Raw genomic sequence first — 19,372 nt, forward strand, 5'->3', positions numbered from 1 at the left:
TTTTTTATAGATGCACATAAAGCATGAAGAAGTGAAAAATTAGATGCCTGGGTTGCTTTAAACCATTTCAGCAAAGAAAAAGGAGAAAAAGAATAGATTTTAGAAAGTATGGCAAAATATTGAGAAATGTTAAATCTGGAGAATGGCATTTGAAAGTTAATGAAATATTCTCTCTGCTTCTACTAAAGTCTGACTATTTCTGTGACAAAAAATTTATTTTAAAGTGAAGAAGACAAAAGGAGAGAGTAGGCAAGAACTATGATTAAGTCTATACTAAATTAGGTTACCATGGCCAATCATGACCAATATTAATTAATTCTGTGTTGCTGCTACAATGCACAAGATTTCTTTTTCTTTCTTTTTTCTTTCTTTTCTCTCTCTCTCTCTCTCTCTCTCTCTCTCTCTCTCTCTCTCTCTCTCTCTTCCTTAAGATTCTCTCTTTTTAACAAGAAGTCTTGGACCACCTCATGCTTTCAATAGCTTCAGTAAGGTTTGTTCACGTAACTATACCTATTAACATTTATGTAATACCTAACATTTATGTAAACATATACAATCCAACATCTACCATTTAAAAACCAATTTAAAGCAATAAAAATGGTGATACCCTGAATTGCAGGTTATGAAGAAGGCATCAGAATTTGTTGGTCAAAAGCAGAAAGGAAATTGCACAAGCCTTTCATGTTAAATGTTTAGTGTAATAATTAAAAATTTTCCCAACCAAAGCAAACTAGTTGCCCCAGGATTTCCTACAGTCTGATTGACACATTCAGCTATTAACTTCTCCAGGCCTTTGCTTCCTCCAGTACTGTGAGGCTGACTGCCATGTAATCTGACCACTTACGGGGTTATCACGAAGTACAGAAAACAAAACTCAGATTCTGAAGTAACACCCTCCAAGCTTCTGAAAGACAGGGGAAACTGGAACTGAAATTCTCTTTTTCTTAACCCTGTCCCACAGACTCCAAGGGAGGCTTGCTATAGTTTTAGAAGAAAGACTGTTATAATTGAAACCCTCCAAAAAGAAAAAGGTTCTTCCCCAAATCAAAATGGTATAAAATTAGTACCCCTACAAAGATGATATCTTAAACAATTCAGCTTACTGTTCTGAACTACCACCATGCACCAAAGTGTCACCTAAAATGACATAATGCCGATGGCCTGGATTAGTATCCATTTTATTGAAGGCACAGAATAAATATTAATTCGTTCTCTTCCAACTCTCAGCATTGGTAGAGAGTTCAGGGCTGAGAGCAAAGAGAAAAACCATGCACAAATGAATCTGCAACTGATTCACAGGCACATTGACTTGTGAACTTTGAATAATCTAAAGATTACTCTAAACATAAATCTGCCTTACCAGAAAGCAATTCTACTCAATATCTACTTAAAAGAAATGAAAACATGTGAACAAATGAAAACACATTATTCGTAACAGCCAAAAAGTGGATACAACTCAAATATCTATCAACTGGTGAACAGTAAACAAAACATTGAAATAGCCATACAATAGAATATTATTTGGCAAGAAATAGGAATGAAATATTGATATATGTTATGACATGGGCAAATCTTAAAAATCTTATGTTGAGTGAAAGAAGTCAGTTACAAAAAAACCACAGATTACATGACTGCATTTATATGAACTGTCCAGAAGAGGCAAAAGTATTAAGTTAGATTAGTATTGACTGGAGTTGGGGGTGGGAAATAGGCAGTTGTATCTATCTATTTGGGGTGCAATTCTGATACTAGGTTGTAGAGATAGTTACACTACTCAGTAAATTTACTAACAATCATTAAATTACATACTTAAAATAGCATGTAAATTATACCTCAATAAAGTGTGTGTGTGTGTGTGTGTGTGTGTTCATACTTAAAATGGCATGTAAATTATACCTCAAGAAAGTGTGTGTGTGTGTGTGTTTAAGTCTATGCTACTTTTAGAATAGTCTTATGCTTTATGTGTGATTTAGGACAACCCCAAAGCCAATATTAAATATAAAGTAGAATACAGTAAAACTTGTAAATGTACCCACATGCTCTCAAATGAATGTACTCTGTGTTTTGCTTTCAAAGGTCTGTTTCCTCTATGTTCTCCTTCCTATGAAAGCTACTCCTAGAGTAGCTCACAAAGGAATCTTTTCCATCCTGAGCTGCCTCTCAAGAAAGCCTCTCCCCTCAAAGTAGTATTCAGGAAGCTACCGACTCCTCTGAAACCCACCATTCTACCATCATCACCGGAGTGGTGGACTTTTATAATTTATTGAGGATTTATGATGTACCAGTCAAGGATGATAAGCGCTTTACATGCATTATTCTCTTATCTCCATTTTAACGAGGCTTTAAAACTTGAGCCATTTGCCCAAGTAACCAAAGTTGTCAGAGATCTAAACACGAGCTGTCCAACTCCAGAGTCCTACCCTCAAGCTCTCGTATCACAAATCCAGTAAAAGGTCAAATGAATTTTACTGGTGAAATTATTCAATATTTCTACAGTTTAGTCTGCATTTCCCCAAATGTAACTGTCCCTTTGGAAGTAACTAATTCTGAAAAAGATTTCCCGAGGTCTGCAATAATAAGCCTAAAATCCAACTCTTCTAAATCTATCAAACCGAGTGACTCCTCCTAAACTACAAATGACAATGACATACTTAATACTTAGGAACCATTTTCTAAAATAAAGAGGAACAATGAATTCTGTGTACAAAACATTATTGCACTTGTAAATCAAACCTAAAACGACTTGTTTGGGAAATACAGGAAACCTGTTTCCCAGTTCGCAAATCCAGGTGTGGATTATTGACAATGCCAAGGCCAATCACGGTTTCAGGAAAATGAGAGCCATTAATCTCTCCAATAAGCATTTGGAAGTTAGGCCCCTGATTTACTCACACACAGAAAAACCTGTCCATATGATAAGTGCTAATCAGCTTAACATCTTGTAGCTTCCTCACTAATTGAGGACTCTTCTCAATCAGGAGAGTTACACATTATTTCAGACTCTCCTGGGAAGGAGAGCTTCCAACACTACAATCATATGATTCAGGGTTCACAAAATACAATCCCTCACATTTTCCAAGTACGTTAAAGCCCATTAGCAGATCTAAGACATTTATGAGAAGTACCCATCTTTACTGACTGAAACAATAAAATCATGTCCCCCAAATCTGGTGACATAGCCTGAAATAAAATTTCTTTCATTCTTAGTTTTATCTTAACATGTTTTCCCTGAAGCATCAAGTAAAAATTTCCCAGGACGTATCCCAGATTTCTTCTCTGGCTTCATTTACCTGAGCCCAATTTCAGAGGAATGTAATTTAGCACAGACTTCGTAAAAATTAATTTTAGTTTCCTAATCCCAAGAAGAAAATGAGATTTCAAGCAAGGTACGACAGAAGGGTAAAAAGGGGAACATGTTAGTGAAAAGGCAAAAATGCAGGTTCTTTTTCAACAAAGAAAAGAAGAGTAAATTAAAAGTCCAGGAAAAATAAAAACACCATTCAAAAGTCATGCAATTTAAAATATGGCATGAATTTGAACAACTTTCTTATCAAAAGATGAGTTCGTTTGTCCTGATCAATATGAACCTTCTCTTTCAAGCGGTATTTGGGTTGACTTTGAACCCATAGAGGATAAATGAAACCCTAAACATTATTTTGCTTCCTGTTCAAAATCATGTAAATAATGCTGATTAGTTTTTCAACTTTTATTATCAATTTAAAGACAAAGCTTGCAAGGGCACAGATAATTATAAAATAAAGTGTGCTATCAACCTGGACAATTTAAAACGGAAAGCAGAGCTAACAGTTGGAGGATAGAAGAGCAAGAATAAGTGGAAGAAAGAATAAGAATTATTATCATACCAGACTATGGAAAGTTGATGGCAAAAGAAAATAAAAAATATTGAATATTGATTATGTAATGTATAACTCATATAGTATATTAATATAGAATACATTACTATAGTTAAATGTTAAAAACATTTAAATAGCAAAACAAAATAACGAACATCAAAACTGATTATAAAACATAAAATAGCATATGATTATATTTAAATAAAATTCAAAAGCAAGCAAAACAAATCCATGGTGTTAGATGTCAGAATAGTGGCAGCCTTTGAGGGAGGTAGCAGCTGAAAGGGGACAGGCAGGGGCTTCTGGAGAGCTGGTATTGTTGTCGCTTGATTGGTTACACAAGCGTGTTCACTTTGTGAAAATGCATTGAACTGTACTAATAATGTCTGCCCTTTTCAGTTTGTTATACTCCCAATAAAATTTTTGGAAAGAACAAAAAGCAAGCGAAAGGAAAGGAAGGTAGGGGAGAAATATAAGTGAGCTCAGATTCAATAGTGTCTAATGCTGATATATCTGAAAAAAATCGCAGAATAAGCCTATTATTTGTAAGAATTAAAATACTATCTTTACACATTACATTCATATTCTGTCCATGCTTATGACTTCTGATAGCTCTGAACAAAGTAAGGGTTCACACTCAGACTTCTATTTAGTTTGATTAGAACTGCATACTCGATACACATCTGTTTCCTTTAAAATATGTGCTAGTCCTGGACCAGTGCCATATAAACTTGATGTTCTGGACTCCTATCGTGATTAAGCATTCAAACCAGTGAGCTATTGCTATATATTAAAAATAGAGCTCCATTTAGTATTCCCCCTAGCTTTTCACCTGTACTGGCTACTATAATAAAACAGTTCGGTAACTGCTAGAATGTTATTACAAAGGGCAGCCACCCATCCTAACTTAAATAGCAACCATAGGAAACATGTAAATAATAGAATACAAAATATCTTTTTAATCTTGCCACTGATTATACTGTTAACTAATTTAATGGCTCCTTCCACCAGAAATTATACTAGAAACAATGTCAACTACTAGAAACTTCTGAAAAATCGACCTCCACAAAAATCTTATAATTGAAATTTAAAATTTCTTCATCCTCTTTCATTTTCACCAACCCAATATTTACATTATTTTGTAGGAAGACCCAGTTTTAATACTCTATAGAAGTCAATGCTCCCTAACTGATGAATTCAAAGGGACCCTAATCAAATGCCAACAATAACTTTTCTAGAAAATGATTAATCACTTCAGAGTATATGTGGGAATGTAATGACAAAGAATCGGCCTGAATATTAGAATCTATAAAAATATAATGAACAAGTATGGCACATTGCCAAAAGATACAATCAATGGAACAAGAGTCTAATAATAGATCGAAGAACGTGATAGAATTCAGACAAAGCACTCAAATCAGTGGGAAAAGATAGATGATATAATAAGTTATGTTTGAACAAGTGGCTAGCCTTTTGCTTAAAAAAAAAAAAAAAAAAAAAAAAAAGGCTCCCTAACCTCCCCTGAACTTTTTCCCTTTTTTATTAGTATGGGAATTCACAACACATATTTTACACTAAAATTAATAACGGATCAAAATACTATAAAGTCAAAAAGATCTAAAATGGGTCACAAGTTAAGAGGGCTAAACAGCTAACCAAATATGTGAATCCAGCTTTGTGGGAATTGTAGTGAACTAGAAAACATCTGTGCTTTCCCAAACATTTTTTTTTTTTTTAACACCAAGTCTGTGAGGCAAGCTGACAAAGCGCATGTCTGCAGGAGCAAATCAGGTGGGAGTTCTGGAGTTCTGTTTGACCCGCAGGCTCAGGGGAATCAACATATCAGCACACCCTGAGAAGTATTAAGACGTACTACTTAGGAAGTTCTGAATTAGACAGCTCTGCCTTGTCTAAAGGAGCAGTAGCTATTCAATTCTGAGTGTTCTATACGGTAATACAAGCCTGATGTTGTTTAACACTAAATTTTTCAAGAGAAGATGGAAGTCTAGATAGTTATGTAAAAAAAGTTGGCAGATATATCCTTTTAGAACACAGTGAGTCCGAACAAAGCCCATCTGTTGGCCAATCTATCCCATAGGTCACCAGCTTACAAATTCTGATTTAAATGCAAGAAAAAAAATGAAACCATTCAAGCGCTGCAGAGAACACATGACACTATTTTTACCATCTTGGAGTAGGAAAGACCTTTCTAAGCACAATCAAAACCAGAATGCATAAAGAACAAGACATTTGACTACATAAAAATTCAAAACTTATGTGTAACCACATTAGGAACAAGTCTAAAGACAGATGACAACAGTTTCCTCCCAGGCTCTAGCAGAATGGATTGTTGCAGCCTGGGTCACATGCCTTCCTCTGTGGGGGAGGAGAGAGTACCATGTTTAACAACAGTACCAGAACCACCTGGAATAAAGAATGAGTTTATTGAACAGAAAGGGGGATAAAGTAGGAAAACATCTAGAATAGAGAGGCACCATCATCTATTACTCAATAAATATTAGCTGAGTAAGTTTGAGTCTCATACTTTAATATGTTTTTGAATCTAATAGAATAAAACTGATGAGTGATATTAAGAATTCTTTCTGGCTATCAAATGAGTTATTCTTAATAACTGCATAAGAATGTGAATATGCACCCGCCAACAATGGTCATGTAATATATGCAAGAAGGCAGTTTACTGTATGTGCAAAGTTGGAGGGAAAGATGTGAAAGTCAGAAAACGTAACAATGACAGAATACCTTCCTTCAAGGCTCTCATGATAAGGTGGATTTCATCATATTTGTTTCAGCACATGCTGAATATGCGCGCATTTTCCCAGTTCGGTACAATATGGACCAGTGTCTTGAACACTGAATTAGGATGCTGATCTCATGTAATATCCACAAGTTAAAGAAATGAGTTGAGACTCAGAGTACCAAATTTAAAGAAAATATGTAGCCAGTCTAACAGGTTTGACTTTATGTAGAGAAACCCAAAATTTTCACATTTTCATGTATCTGGGTTCATAAGTTGCAAAAATGAAAAGGACCAAATTATTCTTTGAGAAATAAATTATAAAATTAAACATCATCATTTTTGAATTATGGATAAATTCATACCTGTTGCCACTGCTCTTGACTCTTTCAGTAAACGCCATTGCTGTCAGTCAGTGGAAAGTGACAAATGTATTCATCTGAAAAAAAATAAATAGCCTGTGAATATCAGCCCATAAATAAAAGCATAGGCATGCCTAACCTGTAAGAAATAGTACTGGAAAAGGAATTCAAAGTTCTCATTTGAATTAGAAAATAGTTCTTCACCAACTTCCAAGCTGCATGAACAAACTGGCTAGCATATATCAAAGGCCAAGTGCACTTTTAATTTTGAGGCTGCTACTCAAAGCCACTTCAGCAAGAAAAAAAAAGTGCACAAGTTTATCATGAGAAGAAAGGAAATAACATTTCCCCAGTGTCTACTATGTGCCAAGCATTGTGTTAAGCCCTTTTAAAAATGACATTTCATGTAAACATCACAATAAACTTGCAAGGTAGATACTGATACCCATATACTGATTGATATTCCATTTAAAGATAGAAAACTAAAACTCAGCTTTAATTTGCCCGAGAAAACAAGTTGTGTCAGCATCCTCACTAGAATCAAAAGGTAAAAGAGTATGCAAGAGAAAGGAAATCAATGTTGATCTTTACATAAGAATTCAACACTTAATAAAATAAAAAAGTGGGCCCCAGTAAGAGCCAGTCTTAAGGTTTTACTTCCACTCATAAAAGGTACTTAATTCCCAATGCAATCCTTGAGCATTCTCTCATAATAGTATTGGATTTCTTTAAGTTGTTATCCAACTTGGGCAGACAGCTTTAGTACCATCTTGTGTGTCTCTAGAAACAATCTCTCTCTCTCTCTCTCTCTCTCTCTCTGTCTCTCTCTGTCTCTCTCTCTCTCTCTGGTTTAACACTATCAACAGCTGTTTCCTTTTCCCTTTCTTGTATGTGTCTGTAAATTTACTGCAGTTATCCTAACTTGCTTTAAATAGTTTCTATTTTTTTCAAACATCCTTAAGGCAAAGGCTATGTTACTAAATTATCTTACTACAGATTTAACAAATCATCTGATACAAATGGAAACTCTATATTAAATTTATAACAATTTTAGCAGCCTGATATGTTTAAGAGACTGTTACACTTTTGGCTAAGGTTGAAACACTGAATTAGTCCTTCAGCTCTACTGACTCCTGATAAAGTCTTTAATTTCACCGACCATGAAATGAAAATTGCTGACTTGATGATTACAACGTTTCCATATGAGTAACTATCATTTGTCACTCATCCCCCCCCGCCCCCACTGCCCCAAAGAATACAACATGGATACTGCAAATACTCTACTTAAATTCACACTACTAGAGCTCTTCAGAGTCAACATGCTTGGAGCCAGTTACTCCTCCAACCAGATATGGTGGCCTTAAGCAAGTTTTCTAAATTCTCCAACGCAAATCCCACCATAAGCACTCTCTCAATTCTCTCTCACTTTCCCTCTCTCAAAGATACTTCTGTTTCTCCTTCTCCCCGTCTCCTCCTCTATCCTTCTTCTCCCTTCTTTTCCTCCCTCCATCCTATAATTTTCTCTCTCCCTTCTAACCCTTTTTTCCCTATCCCACTTTTTGCTGCTTCTCATTTTTCCTTGACAAGCAGGGCTGGCATACAGTAAGTGATCGATAAAATAGTAGGCATTCATTTTGGCATTAATCTTCCAAATGTCGTTAAAGCTTCTGAAGCGTCTGTGATGGCGGTGCCTCACATGACGGTCCCAGTGGATAAGCTGCACCTGCCTGCAGCCTAGCAGTGCCCACCCCTAGGGCCAGTTGGTGGAAAGAGGGCAGTGCAGGAGGAGGCAGGTTGGGCTGCTGAGGGATGCCAACCTGAGAGAGTGGTCCTGAGCTCCTTGTTTGTTCATTTACTCACTGAGCCACTAATATTTCCTGAGCATCTAGTCTAAGGCAAGTACTGAAAATAAGAGAGTGAAGAAACAGACTCTTGCCATCACTGAATTTATAAACTACAGAAGGTAAACAAAAACAAAATATAGTATACAGATGATAAATATTAAAAGGCTATAGATTAAAACAAAGAGAAAGTATAGCATGCCAAAGAGGAAATGAGGTAAGGTGCTGCAATTTTATATAGGGTTGTCAGAGAATGTAACATTTGAGCAAAGACTTTAAAGGAAGTTAGGAGTGAGCCATGCAGCTCTATAGTGGAAAATGGTCTTAGAACTCTGATGGTAATTGTGTGTAGATGTAGGTTCCTCTGTTGTAACAGGTCCCTCTCTAATGGGAGATGCTGATACTAGGGAGGAATTGTGCATGTGTGGGGGCAGGGAGATCTATGGGAAATCTCCACCTTTAGCTCAATTTTTCTGTGAACCCAATTGTGCTCAAAAAAGTCTATTTTAAAAAAAAATGGTCCTAGAGACTGACAAAGCCAAGATTGACTGAAGGAGTCAGCCAAACCCCTAGGTGTCATCACTGGCTTCTTGGGTGGTGGGTAGAATATAAAGGGAGAGAGACATTTTCTGGGGGATCTGGCCCCTGGGCACAGCCAGGGACTTATCTGTGCAACTCACAATTTTGCTGAGAGGCACAATCTTTTCCATAGAGACAGAGGCAAGAAGGCTGCATCACCAGATTATTGACTATTTCAGTTATGTCTCACAGAAAGGCCTGTGAAAGGCTGTTTAGGTACTGATGTATGATTTGCACAGCTGTATGGAGTAGCCATGCAACTCAGATATAAGGTCAGGTTAGAATGGAGGCCTGCAGTGGTCAGGACAGTATTATCCTAAACCTCTGCTAAGAAAGGAAATTGCATAGGGGGTAGCGGGTGTGGGGAGCGGGGAGGTAGACGGGGTAAAGGTGGTCAAATATGTGGTGACAGAAAGAAATCTAACTATGGGTAATGAACACACATATAAGCATGCCTTACTGTTAAAGTGTACAGCTGAAACTTATTGGATTTCGTTAACCAATGTCATCATAAAAAAATAATTAAAAAAAAAAGGAAATTAGCATATATTTCAGTTTAGCATTTCTCTCTTTCAAAGAATTTTTCTTAAATATATAGCCACATTACCTATAAGGAGGTATGTGCAATAAAATATTGTTTATAATAAGAAAACTGGTAACAATCTAATACATATCAACACAGAAATGGCTAAATCAGTTAGGATACATCACAAGATGCAATGTAACATCCAAAGAATAGGTTTATCCCAACAAGATGATGAACAAAACACACAATGTGAGCCACTTTAAAAAAAAAAATGTTTCCAAACAAAAAGGGAAGGAAAAAAAAGAAATGAAAAAGAAAATGCTTTGTTTTTACATTTATGCATAACACATGCATGCACATGCATGCACATATACCAAACTGTTCACAGTAACTTCTCTGAAAAAAAGGGCATTTTCACCTTTTTTTTTTTTAATGCTGTGGAATCCTTTAATACCCATGTAAACATTTTTTTTCTCCAAATATGGGGACTGGGAGAAAAGTGTACTGGCTTATAAATCAGAAGGTCTTCCTGAAGTTTTCATACATTTTTATATTATTTTTACTAGATTATAAAGACAAAATGGAATAATAAAAGGAGGGAGCAGTTTAAAATCTTCCCTTTTAAAAATAGCATGAAAGAGGACATGGTTCCATAGTGTAGCGGTTAGCATGTCTGCTTACATGGAGAAGGTCCTGGGTTCGTGCTCCAGTAGAACCTCGGACTATGGCCATGCCACCCTGAACAAGCCCGATATCTGATCTCAGAAGCTAAGCAGGGTCAGGCCTGGTTAGTACTTGGATGGGAGACCACCTAGGAAGACCACGTGCTGTAGGCATAAATAATAATAATAATAAAATAGCATGAAAGATATAAACTTGGCTCTATTTAAAAATGGAGTAGTGCTGTACAGCAGAAAGAGAAAAGGTTCAAGTGAGACAGGTGATCGCTTAATTACAGCAAATTAAGCCGTAACAACTTCAGTACCCTACTCTGAATAGAAAATAGCCTATTTTACAGAATTACCTAGAAAAGCGACTCATAGCCTAGCTAAAATGCCTAGCACACTGACACATCATAGGCATTCAATACATGGCAGCTCTCATTATCTCAGTCAGCACTGTCTACACTAAAGTTTATGTCAGTGAAACAGACTGTTTCTTCAGGAATGTACTCTGCCAAGTCTATTTAAGTGACCTTTCCATAGTCCTTCCAGTCTCTTGCAATGTAAATTTATTTAGAAATAAAACTGTCATGTATATCAAACTGCTTTTCTTTCCAAAATAGCAGGTAAAACAATTAAAGTAAAAAAAAAAATTTTTTTTTGGTTTTATATACTTATACCATATTCCTATATAATTACAAGGAAGGAAAATGAAGAAGGAGAAATTTAAAATATGATTCAAGATATTTTCAAATATTCTGTTCTGGTCATTAAGTGTTTCCAAAAGCTAGCACATTCAAGGGAACCCACCTCTGAGAAGTCTTTAAGACATGCTGGTTAAAAAGCCTGCTTTGCAAACTACTAGCTATTAAGACCTCAAGAAATTCACTGTTCTCTAAGGTCTCAGCTTTCTCATCAGCAATATGGGGCTTCATGGGGTTGTCATAAGGTTAGATAAAATGTTTGGGACATTTTCAGCATAATGCCCAGCTCATGGTAAGCACTCAAGAAATGGTAGTAGTTGTTCTAGTTATTTTTCTGCCAAAGCACATGCTCAGGAAAAGCCGTACATTAGAGACGCTTTTCAACTGGAGAAACATTTAAGCAGGTCTCAAAGCCCTATGACCATGACCTAGTTTCCAAAGGAGACTATGAGGTAAATAACTCAGTCTGGAGTCTAGAGGATGCCTGGACTTGTCAGTCATCGCTGGTCAGATTTACTTCCCTTCGCCTCCCCCACACATAACCTCCAGGAATAACAGTCTCTTGGTAACAGGCAATGTGTCAGCACTGAGTCATGTGTCATACACTGTTTTCATCTGAATTCTCCAGAACTCTACCCCAAGTAGATCATAATCTTCCAAGGGCCCCAAACTAACCAGATCACGTACAGTTCCTGCAGCTCTCCAATGGCATGTGGAGCCCAAAAACTTAGCAACCCATAGGGAACACAATTTCCCCAACTACCTCTTCTTTACTTCAAATCTTTTCTTCCAGGGGGCTCTGGCACTACCTTGCATCTTGTTGAGTCCCTCTCATCATTAGGTTCTCAGGTCAATGATACAGTCTCAAAGAGTCCTTCCCTGATTACAATAGCTAACATAGCACTGTTGTACCTTCAACCACGCCCTCCAACTAACCCCCTCTCTATTCCTTCATAATCTATATGGGTTAGGAATGTATCTTGCTGCAAGTAGCAACTGCTTAATTAAGAGGTTTATATTTCTCCTATAGCAGTGGTCCCCAACCTTTTTTGCACCAGGGACCTGTGCTCCCATCTGAGGGAGCTGAGGCGGTAGTGCTAGCTCTGGGGAGTGACCGCAAATACAGATGAAGCTTTGCTTGCTTGCCTGCTGCTCACCTCCTGCTGTGTGGCCCTGTTCCTAACAGTCCACAGACCAGTATGGTCCACAGCCCAGGGGTTGTGGACCTGTCCTATAGCAAGTCTAGAAGTTGATAGCTACTGGTATAGTTTTAGCTCTTCAATCAGGAACTCTTGTCGCTTTCTGCTCTGCCATATTTAGCATGTTGTCTTTATGCTTGTCATCTTATGGTACAAAAAGGTTTCTTCCATAACCCAACATCTTATCTGCATTCCAGGCAGGAAGAAGATGAGAGGAGGGTGACTATGCCTCCTTTTGTCAGAAAAGGAAAATCTTTCCCCAGAACCTTGACTGTCAAATAACCAGAACTAAGTCACGTGGCCTCAAGCTGCAGGGAAGGAAGATAAACCAGGATATAAATTGTCATCACTGGCTGTGAACAAACATGATTTATCACCTGAGGCTGGGTACAATGTAGTCTCACACACAATTAAGTTTCTCTTAGCAACAACAACAACAACAACAACAACAACAAAATAGGAATGGGCATTGGGTAGTAAAATAACAGTGTTGGTCCCACATCTTTTTATTGTACTTACCGCTATCTGAAATTAACTTATGTATAAATAAACAGACAATTGTTACTTGTTTATATTTCCTCAACAAAATGCAAGCTCCATGTGTAGCTTTATGTATATATCGCCGGAGTCTATATTTTAAAATAATTGTGAACTTTCTCAGAGTAGGCAGGTATTACAGATTCTGGAAGATAGGGAAGATAGTCTAGGTTATGCTACAGTAGCAAATTAACCCCCAAATCTCAATGGCTTGACAGAAGGAAGAATTATTTCATGCTCCTTCTTTATGTCCATTGCATATTGGTGTGCTGGGGTAGGGAGGAGGGTAGGAAGCTTTTCTCCACAATGAGAAACCCAAGCTGTTGGAAGTTCTACTATCTCAAAATGAGGCTTCAGGGTTTACTGTAATGAGAGAGAGTTGGAAGGTTTCATAAGAGCCACTTAAGTGCCTCGGCCCAGAAATACACATTACTCCCACAGATAGCCCACTGGACAGAATTAGTCACATTATTCTGTCACCATAAGGAGGTGGAGAAACATAGGAGAGCGCATGAATATTACTAGTAAATGTTTCTGCCTTGTTCCCCATGGGCTGGTAAAATATCATATGATGCATTATCCTCATTTTAGAATTTAGACCCATTAAAGAAGTTTCTTGGAACAAACTCAAAGTTAGAGATACTCAGTAAATCAATTATTTCAACTTATAAGCAACACCATTAAATTTTTTTTTTCCTTCAGGAATTATAATAGGAAATATTTCTTTAGTACTTATGCTCTGGTCCAAGTACTTGCTAAATCTTAATACCTTTAATCTACCGAACTACTCAATAAGGGAGATACGACTATATTGTTAACCTCATTTTATAAGGGAATGGTAAAGTGTTGGGAGCCATTCTTCATGGGTCTATGGCATTTCTGCACATTGTACAAGCAGAGGCACCAACTGCGGTTATTCCATACGATCCTTAAGAATACTTGCATAGAGATCAGCCTTGGAAAATAGAGATAGTGTCTTCTTCTGGAGCAAAGGGCAGCATATATACTGTCCAGTATCATCAAGATAATGAGTCCCTCTGGAGCAAAGGGCAAGCATGCTTACTGCCCACTATAAAAGACTGGGATTCCTTAAACTCAGGATTCCCCCTAAAATGCAACCCACTGTGTTTTCAGGTGTCACCTGACTCTCTTCATATCTCCCTTTGGAAACTAGGGCTTAGGGGATGAGTGTAAGAAAATGTTGATACTTTAGCTACAGCTATTATAATGAGTTATCGAGTCATGCCCGGGAGTCCATGAAACTGTGGCAGGTTAACTTTGTTAGTCCTAAAGTAGGGTAAATTCTCAGAGCCTTCGCAGTTCGTAATAAGAAGTTAAGTAATTTGCCTAAGGCCTGACAGATAGTAGGTGGTATATCCAAGATTCAAGTCCAAGCTATCTGGCTCAGACCATGCTTTTAAATTCTCTGCTACATTGCAGTGGTTCTCAAAAGTGTAGTTCCAGATCTAGCAACATCAACATCACCTGTGGACATGTTAATTCTTGGGCATTACTCCAGACCTATAGAATCAGAAACTTGAGGGGAGTGGGGAACAGGCAGAGAGACACATCTGTGTTTTAAAAAGCCTTTCAGGAGATTCTGATGCTTACTATAAGTTTGAGAATCACTTCTACACTGCATATATTTACCAAATCTACATGATTGAAGGAAATGGTAAGGGTATATCTCGATTTATATAGGACTGTGAGCTGAATTTCATAACTTCACTAATAGATTTCAAGCACTATGGGAGATGGTTCATAAGCCCTTGCATTTAATTTTTAGGAAAGTAAGGATCTTCATATGGTGCAAATAAACACCACATGTCTGTTTAATAGGTCTGCGTAATATTTTCCTTTGGAGTCACAAATATCTGTCCAGAATACTAAATGAAAATACCTGCTTTTTCATTCCCATAATGATCAGAAAGAATTACTTAGCCAAGGAGAAATACTATTTATATTTTAGAGTCAAGCTGTAATTCTTGAAAAACAGGAAACCACATATCGACACAGCCAACACAGTGTACCATAGTAGAAAGGGCACCAGGCTTTGAGTCACAGAGTCAAGTCACTTCTTCAACTCAATTTCCTGATTTTAAAATGGAAAATGAACTCCAACTTCAGAGTTACAATTAGGCTTAAATGATATATCATGTAAAGCTGTTGGTAAACAGCTTTGGTGCTACACGAATGTAAACTCCACCTGCATGGGCTCTTTCTCTTTCTTGATCATGGTGTTCTCAGTTTCTCCAATGCTCAGAGTACTGTGCGGCACACAGAAGATGCTCAATACTTATGAGGTATTAGAAATGAATATGAGGTATTAATGATTTAATGGATTCCTCTGGGCTCCTCTTGTCACAATAATCTCAATCTTTTAATAGGAAAAAGTCACTCTAACAAGAAATCCTTAGTCATGTTTAAAATGGGCCAGATAATTTAAGAAAATCAGCTGATTTTCCTCCCCTGGAGAACATTAGTGAAGGAGTTCTGTCCTAAGGCAGAAGATAGAAACTGCTATTAGCTACCCTAATAGCCTTAGGGTCTCGTGGTTTCAAGTCTACAACAAACTGCTGTGCACATATAAACAGTCAAGAATGAAGGATGTGTACCTGCAAAGAACTACATATTTCACATTTATTTCTGCACCGTGGTAGAATTTTAATAAATGGATTACAGAGTTTATATAATCTATTTTAATAAAATCTGAGATTCAACAAATATTAAATAAGCAACAACTGTGTACAAAAGAGAGCAAGTGCTAGAAAACCACAGCCTATTAAATATCTTTCGGCAAGAGAAACCATTGTTGAATTTATAATTTAATGAGGGAAATGTTACAAAACTTTGTATATTTGTGGTAAATGCAGTTCCTTAATTTATACTCTCTCCAAAATTCTTTCTCAATCACCTGAAAAATTAGTTAACGGTCTAGCATCTTGAAATAGGGGGACTTTGGGCTTCTAGCTTCAACAGATATAGCTAAGATAGCGAATAAATTCAAGTTGGAGGACCATTTTCAGTGTAGAGCTTTGATAATAGGGAGAATATCCTAGCTATGCCACTATACCTTAAGAGACATTTGCAGGGCACACTGTCCCCTGTGTATGGCTTATAATCAAATATTTATATGTAAATTAGCTCTACCTTTTAAAAAGTGAAAGCATAAATCTGTCTCAAGATTTGGACCTGTCAACTAACTTCGGAAAGGATTAAGTAAATTTGTTTGATGAAAGCACAAATTAGAATTGAGCATGAAACTCTTCTTACTTCTTTAAAAATATTGAAAACAAGTTTGCCTTTTCCAAGCTTTTATTTTTTGCCCATCTTTTTAACTCCCAAGGCAATACAACTTCAATTGAACAATCACATGGTTATAGTGATTACAACTCATGTATAAGTATCATAACTGAATGGTGCTTTTCCAAATTTAATCCAAAACCTAATTAAGCAAGTATCTTAGTCAATAAAAAAAAGTAACTTTCAGTACAACCAACTCCCTACAAAATTCAGTTAAAGCAGAAAGGAAACGAGGCAGCCAGTTTAATGTAGTCTATTTACTGTCTTGTAACCCCAGTGAAACAGTGACTTCTGGTGGCAAAAAATGCATGCATATTCTGCATCTGGTAGGAGAAAGCAATGTTTAAAATCACCTGGGCTTTATTCTTGACATAAATTTTCTGTCTCTAGATGACTTTTGAATTCTAATTTAACACATTTTAATTTTTTGAAATTATATTTTCATAAAGTTGAAGAATTTCTAAGCAAATGACAAACGCCAAAGACATTACAGAAATTCAATTGCTACAGTAAATGAATAAGATATTAACTCTGATATGTAACAGTTCATTTTCTTCTTGAAAGTGGTAAATGAAAAGTTCAAAGTAATATACAATATACCTGCAAGTACTTCATCCCCAGTCTCATCATTCCTGTAAGTTATATTTAGAAAAATAAAAGGGGGTAGTCCCCAATATCGAAACTTGTTTTTTCAAACTAAGCCTGTCCCAAATCCATTCTTTGATTCCTTCTCTCCTAAATTAGTTGAATTCAAATTGGTTTATCTAGTTTTAAGTATTATCTATTCTCTTGCTTTCTCTCCTAGTCTCCCTTCCTTCATTCTCTCGAGTCGCTAGTTTTCTTCATTCCTTTTCTGCATATTTATCTTAAAACAAAAAAAACAAAAAACAAAAAAAATCTTTCCAACACTGGCAAGAGACACCACCTTTAAATCAAGGCACACAAGCCATCCAGGATTTTCAATTCTCTTGTGAATTTATTTCCAGAATATCCACTCAAGGAATCCTTTTCACTAAAGATGAAAGGCAAGCTAAGGAAATACATTAGACAGAGGAAGTAAACATTGAAACAGGGCCATGCCTAGGTATTCTTATGCCTCTCAGCAGAACTAGACTCCTGGGTCCAAAGGTCTTTTTCTTTTTCGTGCCTTCTATTCCCACCTGGAGTCTGACATCCCGTGGGTCTAGGAGAGGCATCCCACCGCTGCCTATCTACTACGAGATCTGCAGGACCTAGCTCTGAAATAATCTTGCATAAGCAAAATCTCCACACCTCTCAGGTCGCTCTCGCGCCTGACGTTTCTGTGCCTCAATTACTGAGCTCTTCTCACTTTGCAACTGTCCCGGAGAACACTGGGTCTTCGCCTTAATTTACGGTTTCGCCTTGAAAGTTTTAAAATCTGTCTTGTTCCTCAATGGTATGTCATATCCCCCGCAAGCAATGTACACCAACGGGGTCAAAATCACCCCATCTCACCCTTAAAATACAACACAAATACTGTCTGCGAGGCCCTTCCGCCCTCCCAACAGAGCCAGGCTAGCAGAACTTTCGGACACACCTCGACTTCTAAAGCCAAGGGTCTTCCAGACACAATTTGCATAACACTACGGGGCTGTGGAAACTCCAAGAAGACAAACCGAGTGCGAAGTACCAAGACCGTCGAAGGCCTCTCGCAGCTTCATTAACTGACATTACATTAAAGTACGGTACATACGACCTTCCAATTCCTGTTCCTTTTAATTCGCCCACCTCGGCACTCTCAAGATTGGAGGGCTCTCAAGCGGCAGTCACAGAGTATCAGACACACCCGAGAAGAAAATTATCAAGAGAAATTAACCAGTCCCACGCTCTGCAGACGCCGCCTAGCTCCGCCCCAGGAGCAAGTCTCAGGGGTGCCTCCAACTTTTCCCCTCCCTCTCTACAGGCTGCGGACCACCGACACGCGCCTCCTTCTCAATCACTTTATATGGGATTGGAACCACTAATCTCTCTCTACCAGACGCAAGGGAGAGAGGTGACAATGCCGGGAAGAAGGGGACTCGGGATGGAAAGAAAAGCCCCGCTTTTACCCACCCCCACCGCGAGAAACTTCGGAGACTCTATTACGCAACCCTGGGACCAGGTTCACATAACAGAACATCTTTCCGCAAGGCGCGGGGTACTCCGGCAGATGTCTGAGTTTGGGGAGTGGGAGCGGGGGAGAAGGATGAGTCTCTTCCTGTGATCCTCTCCCCGGTTTTTCTAAACGGTACCTGCCTCGCATTTGCAAGTAAGGGTGGTGCGAGCTCCGCGTCTCCTTCGCCCGCTCTCCCCGAAGGTTCCCACCGGAAAAGTGGGAAGGCCAGCGACTTGAGTCAGCGTGCTGGGAAGCCGGCAACGAGGCGGGGGAGAGCCTGGGCTTCCCAGAAATCAGCGCCTGTGGTTCGGGGCCAGGCTGACCGATCCCCAGCCCGGGGACGCAGGGCTCCGCTCACCTTCTAGACCCGTCGTCCTCCCGTCTCGGGGTCGTACGCCTTCGCCCCCTCCGCCTTCCCCTGACCTGTTGCGGTGGGAAAGGGGCGCCGGTGCGGAGAGCTGAGGGCAGCGCGTCCTCCAGCTGCTCAGCGGCGGCTCGCGCAAGACGCGGCTCAGGAGCAGCGGGGGCGAGAATGCAGCTGGGCCGGCGACGCGCGCAAGCCGCGGCCGACTGCGCAGGGGCCGCGCGCTCGTCCGCTCCCGGCTCGCGAGCTCCGCGCGCCTATCGCCCCAGAACGCCCGGGAGGCTAGGCCACGCCCTCCGCGGGAGGCCACGCCGCTCTCCCTGGAGCGGCTTTCCGCGGCTCCGCCCCGCCCACGCCCTTCAGCTGGCGCCACCCAACTGGCAAGGAACACAGCCGCCCTCCGCTGGAGACCGTTGGGAGGATGGAGGGGGAGCAGCAGCTCAGGGTGGATATTGCAGTGACAGCACCGGCAGCGTGGGTGACCCTGCCCAGGGCTGGTGTGGGGCACAAGAACCCTTTCGCTTTACAGCAAGATTAAGCTCAGAATCAAGTTTGACTAAAAGTGTCAAG

At 38.9% G+C, this 19,372-nt stretch overlaps 1 protein-coding gene and 1 pseudogene across 2 annotated transcripts in view; one reads left to right on the top strand and one right to left on the bottom strand.

Annotated features, from left to right (window-relative positions):
* Positions 1-19,075, bottom strand: part of AFF1 (AF4/FMR2 family member 1) — a 165,065-nt gene extending 145,990 nt beyond the window's left edge. Inside the window, exons 1-2 of one of the 2 annotated variants that reach the window (XM_006907568.3) lie at positions 18,797-19,075; positions 6,975-7,048 (exon numbers count right to left, since the gene is read on the bottom strand). In XM_006907568.3, coding sequence (XP_006907630.1) covers positions 6,975-7,012 — 38 coding nt within the window. In that variant the 5' untranslated portion in view covers positions 7,013-7,048; positions 18,797-19,075. The remainder of the gene's footprint in view (positions 1-6,974; positions 7,049-18,796) is intronic. The other variant, XM_006907569.3, reaches the window with a different exon arrangement.
* On the top strand, positions 10,638-10,753 carry LOC112476356 (annotated as a pseudogene).
* Positions 19,076-19,372: the final 297 nt, after the last annotated feature.

Source organism: Pteropus alecto, unplaced genomic scaffold (assembly GCF_000325575.1).
Source record: "Pteropus alecto unplaced genomic scaffold, ASM32557v1 scaffold161, whole genome shotgun sequence".
Classification (NCBI taxonomy): Eukaryota; Metazoa; Chordata; class Mammalia; order Chiroptera; family Pteropodidae; genus Pteropus; species Pteropus alecto.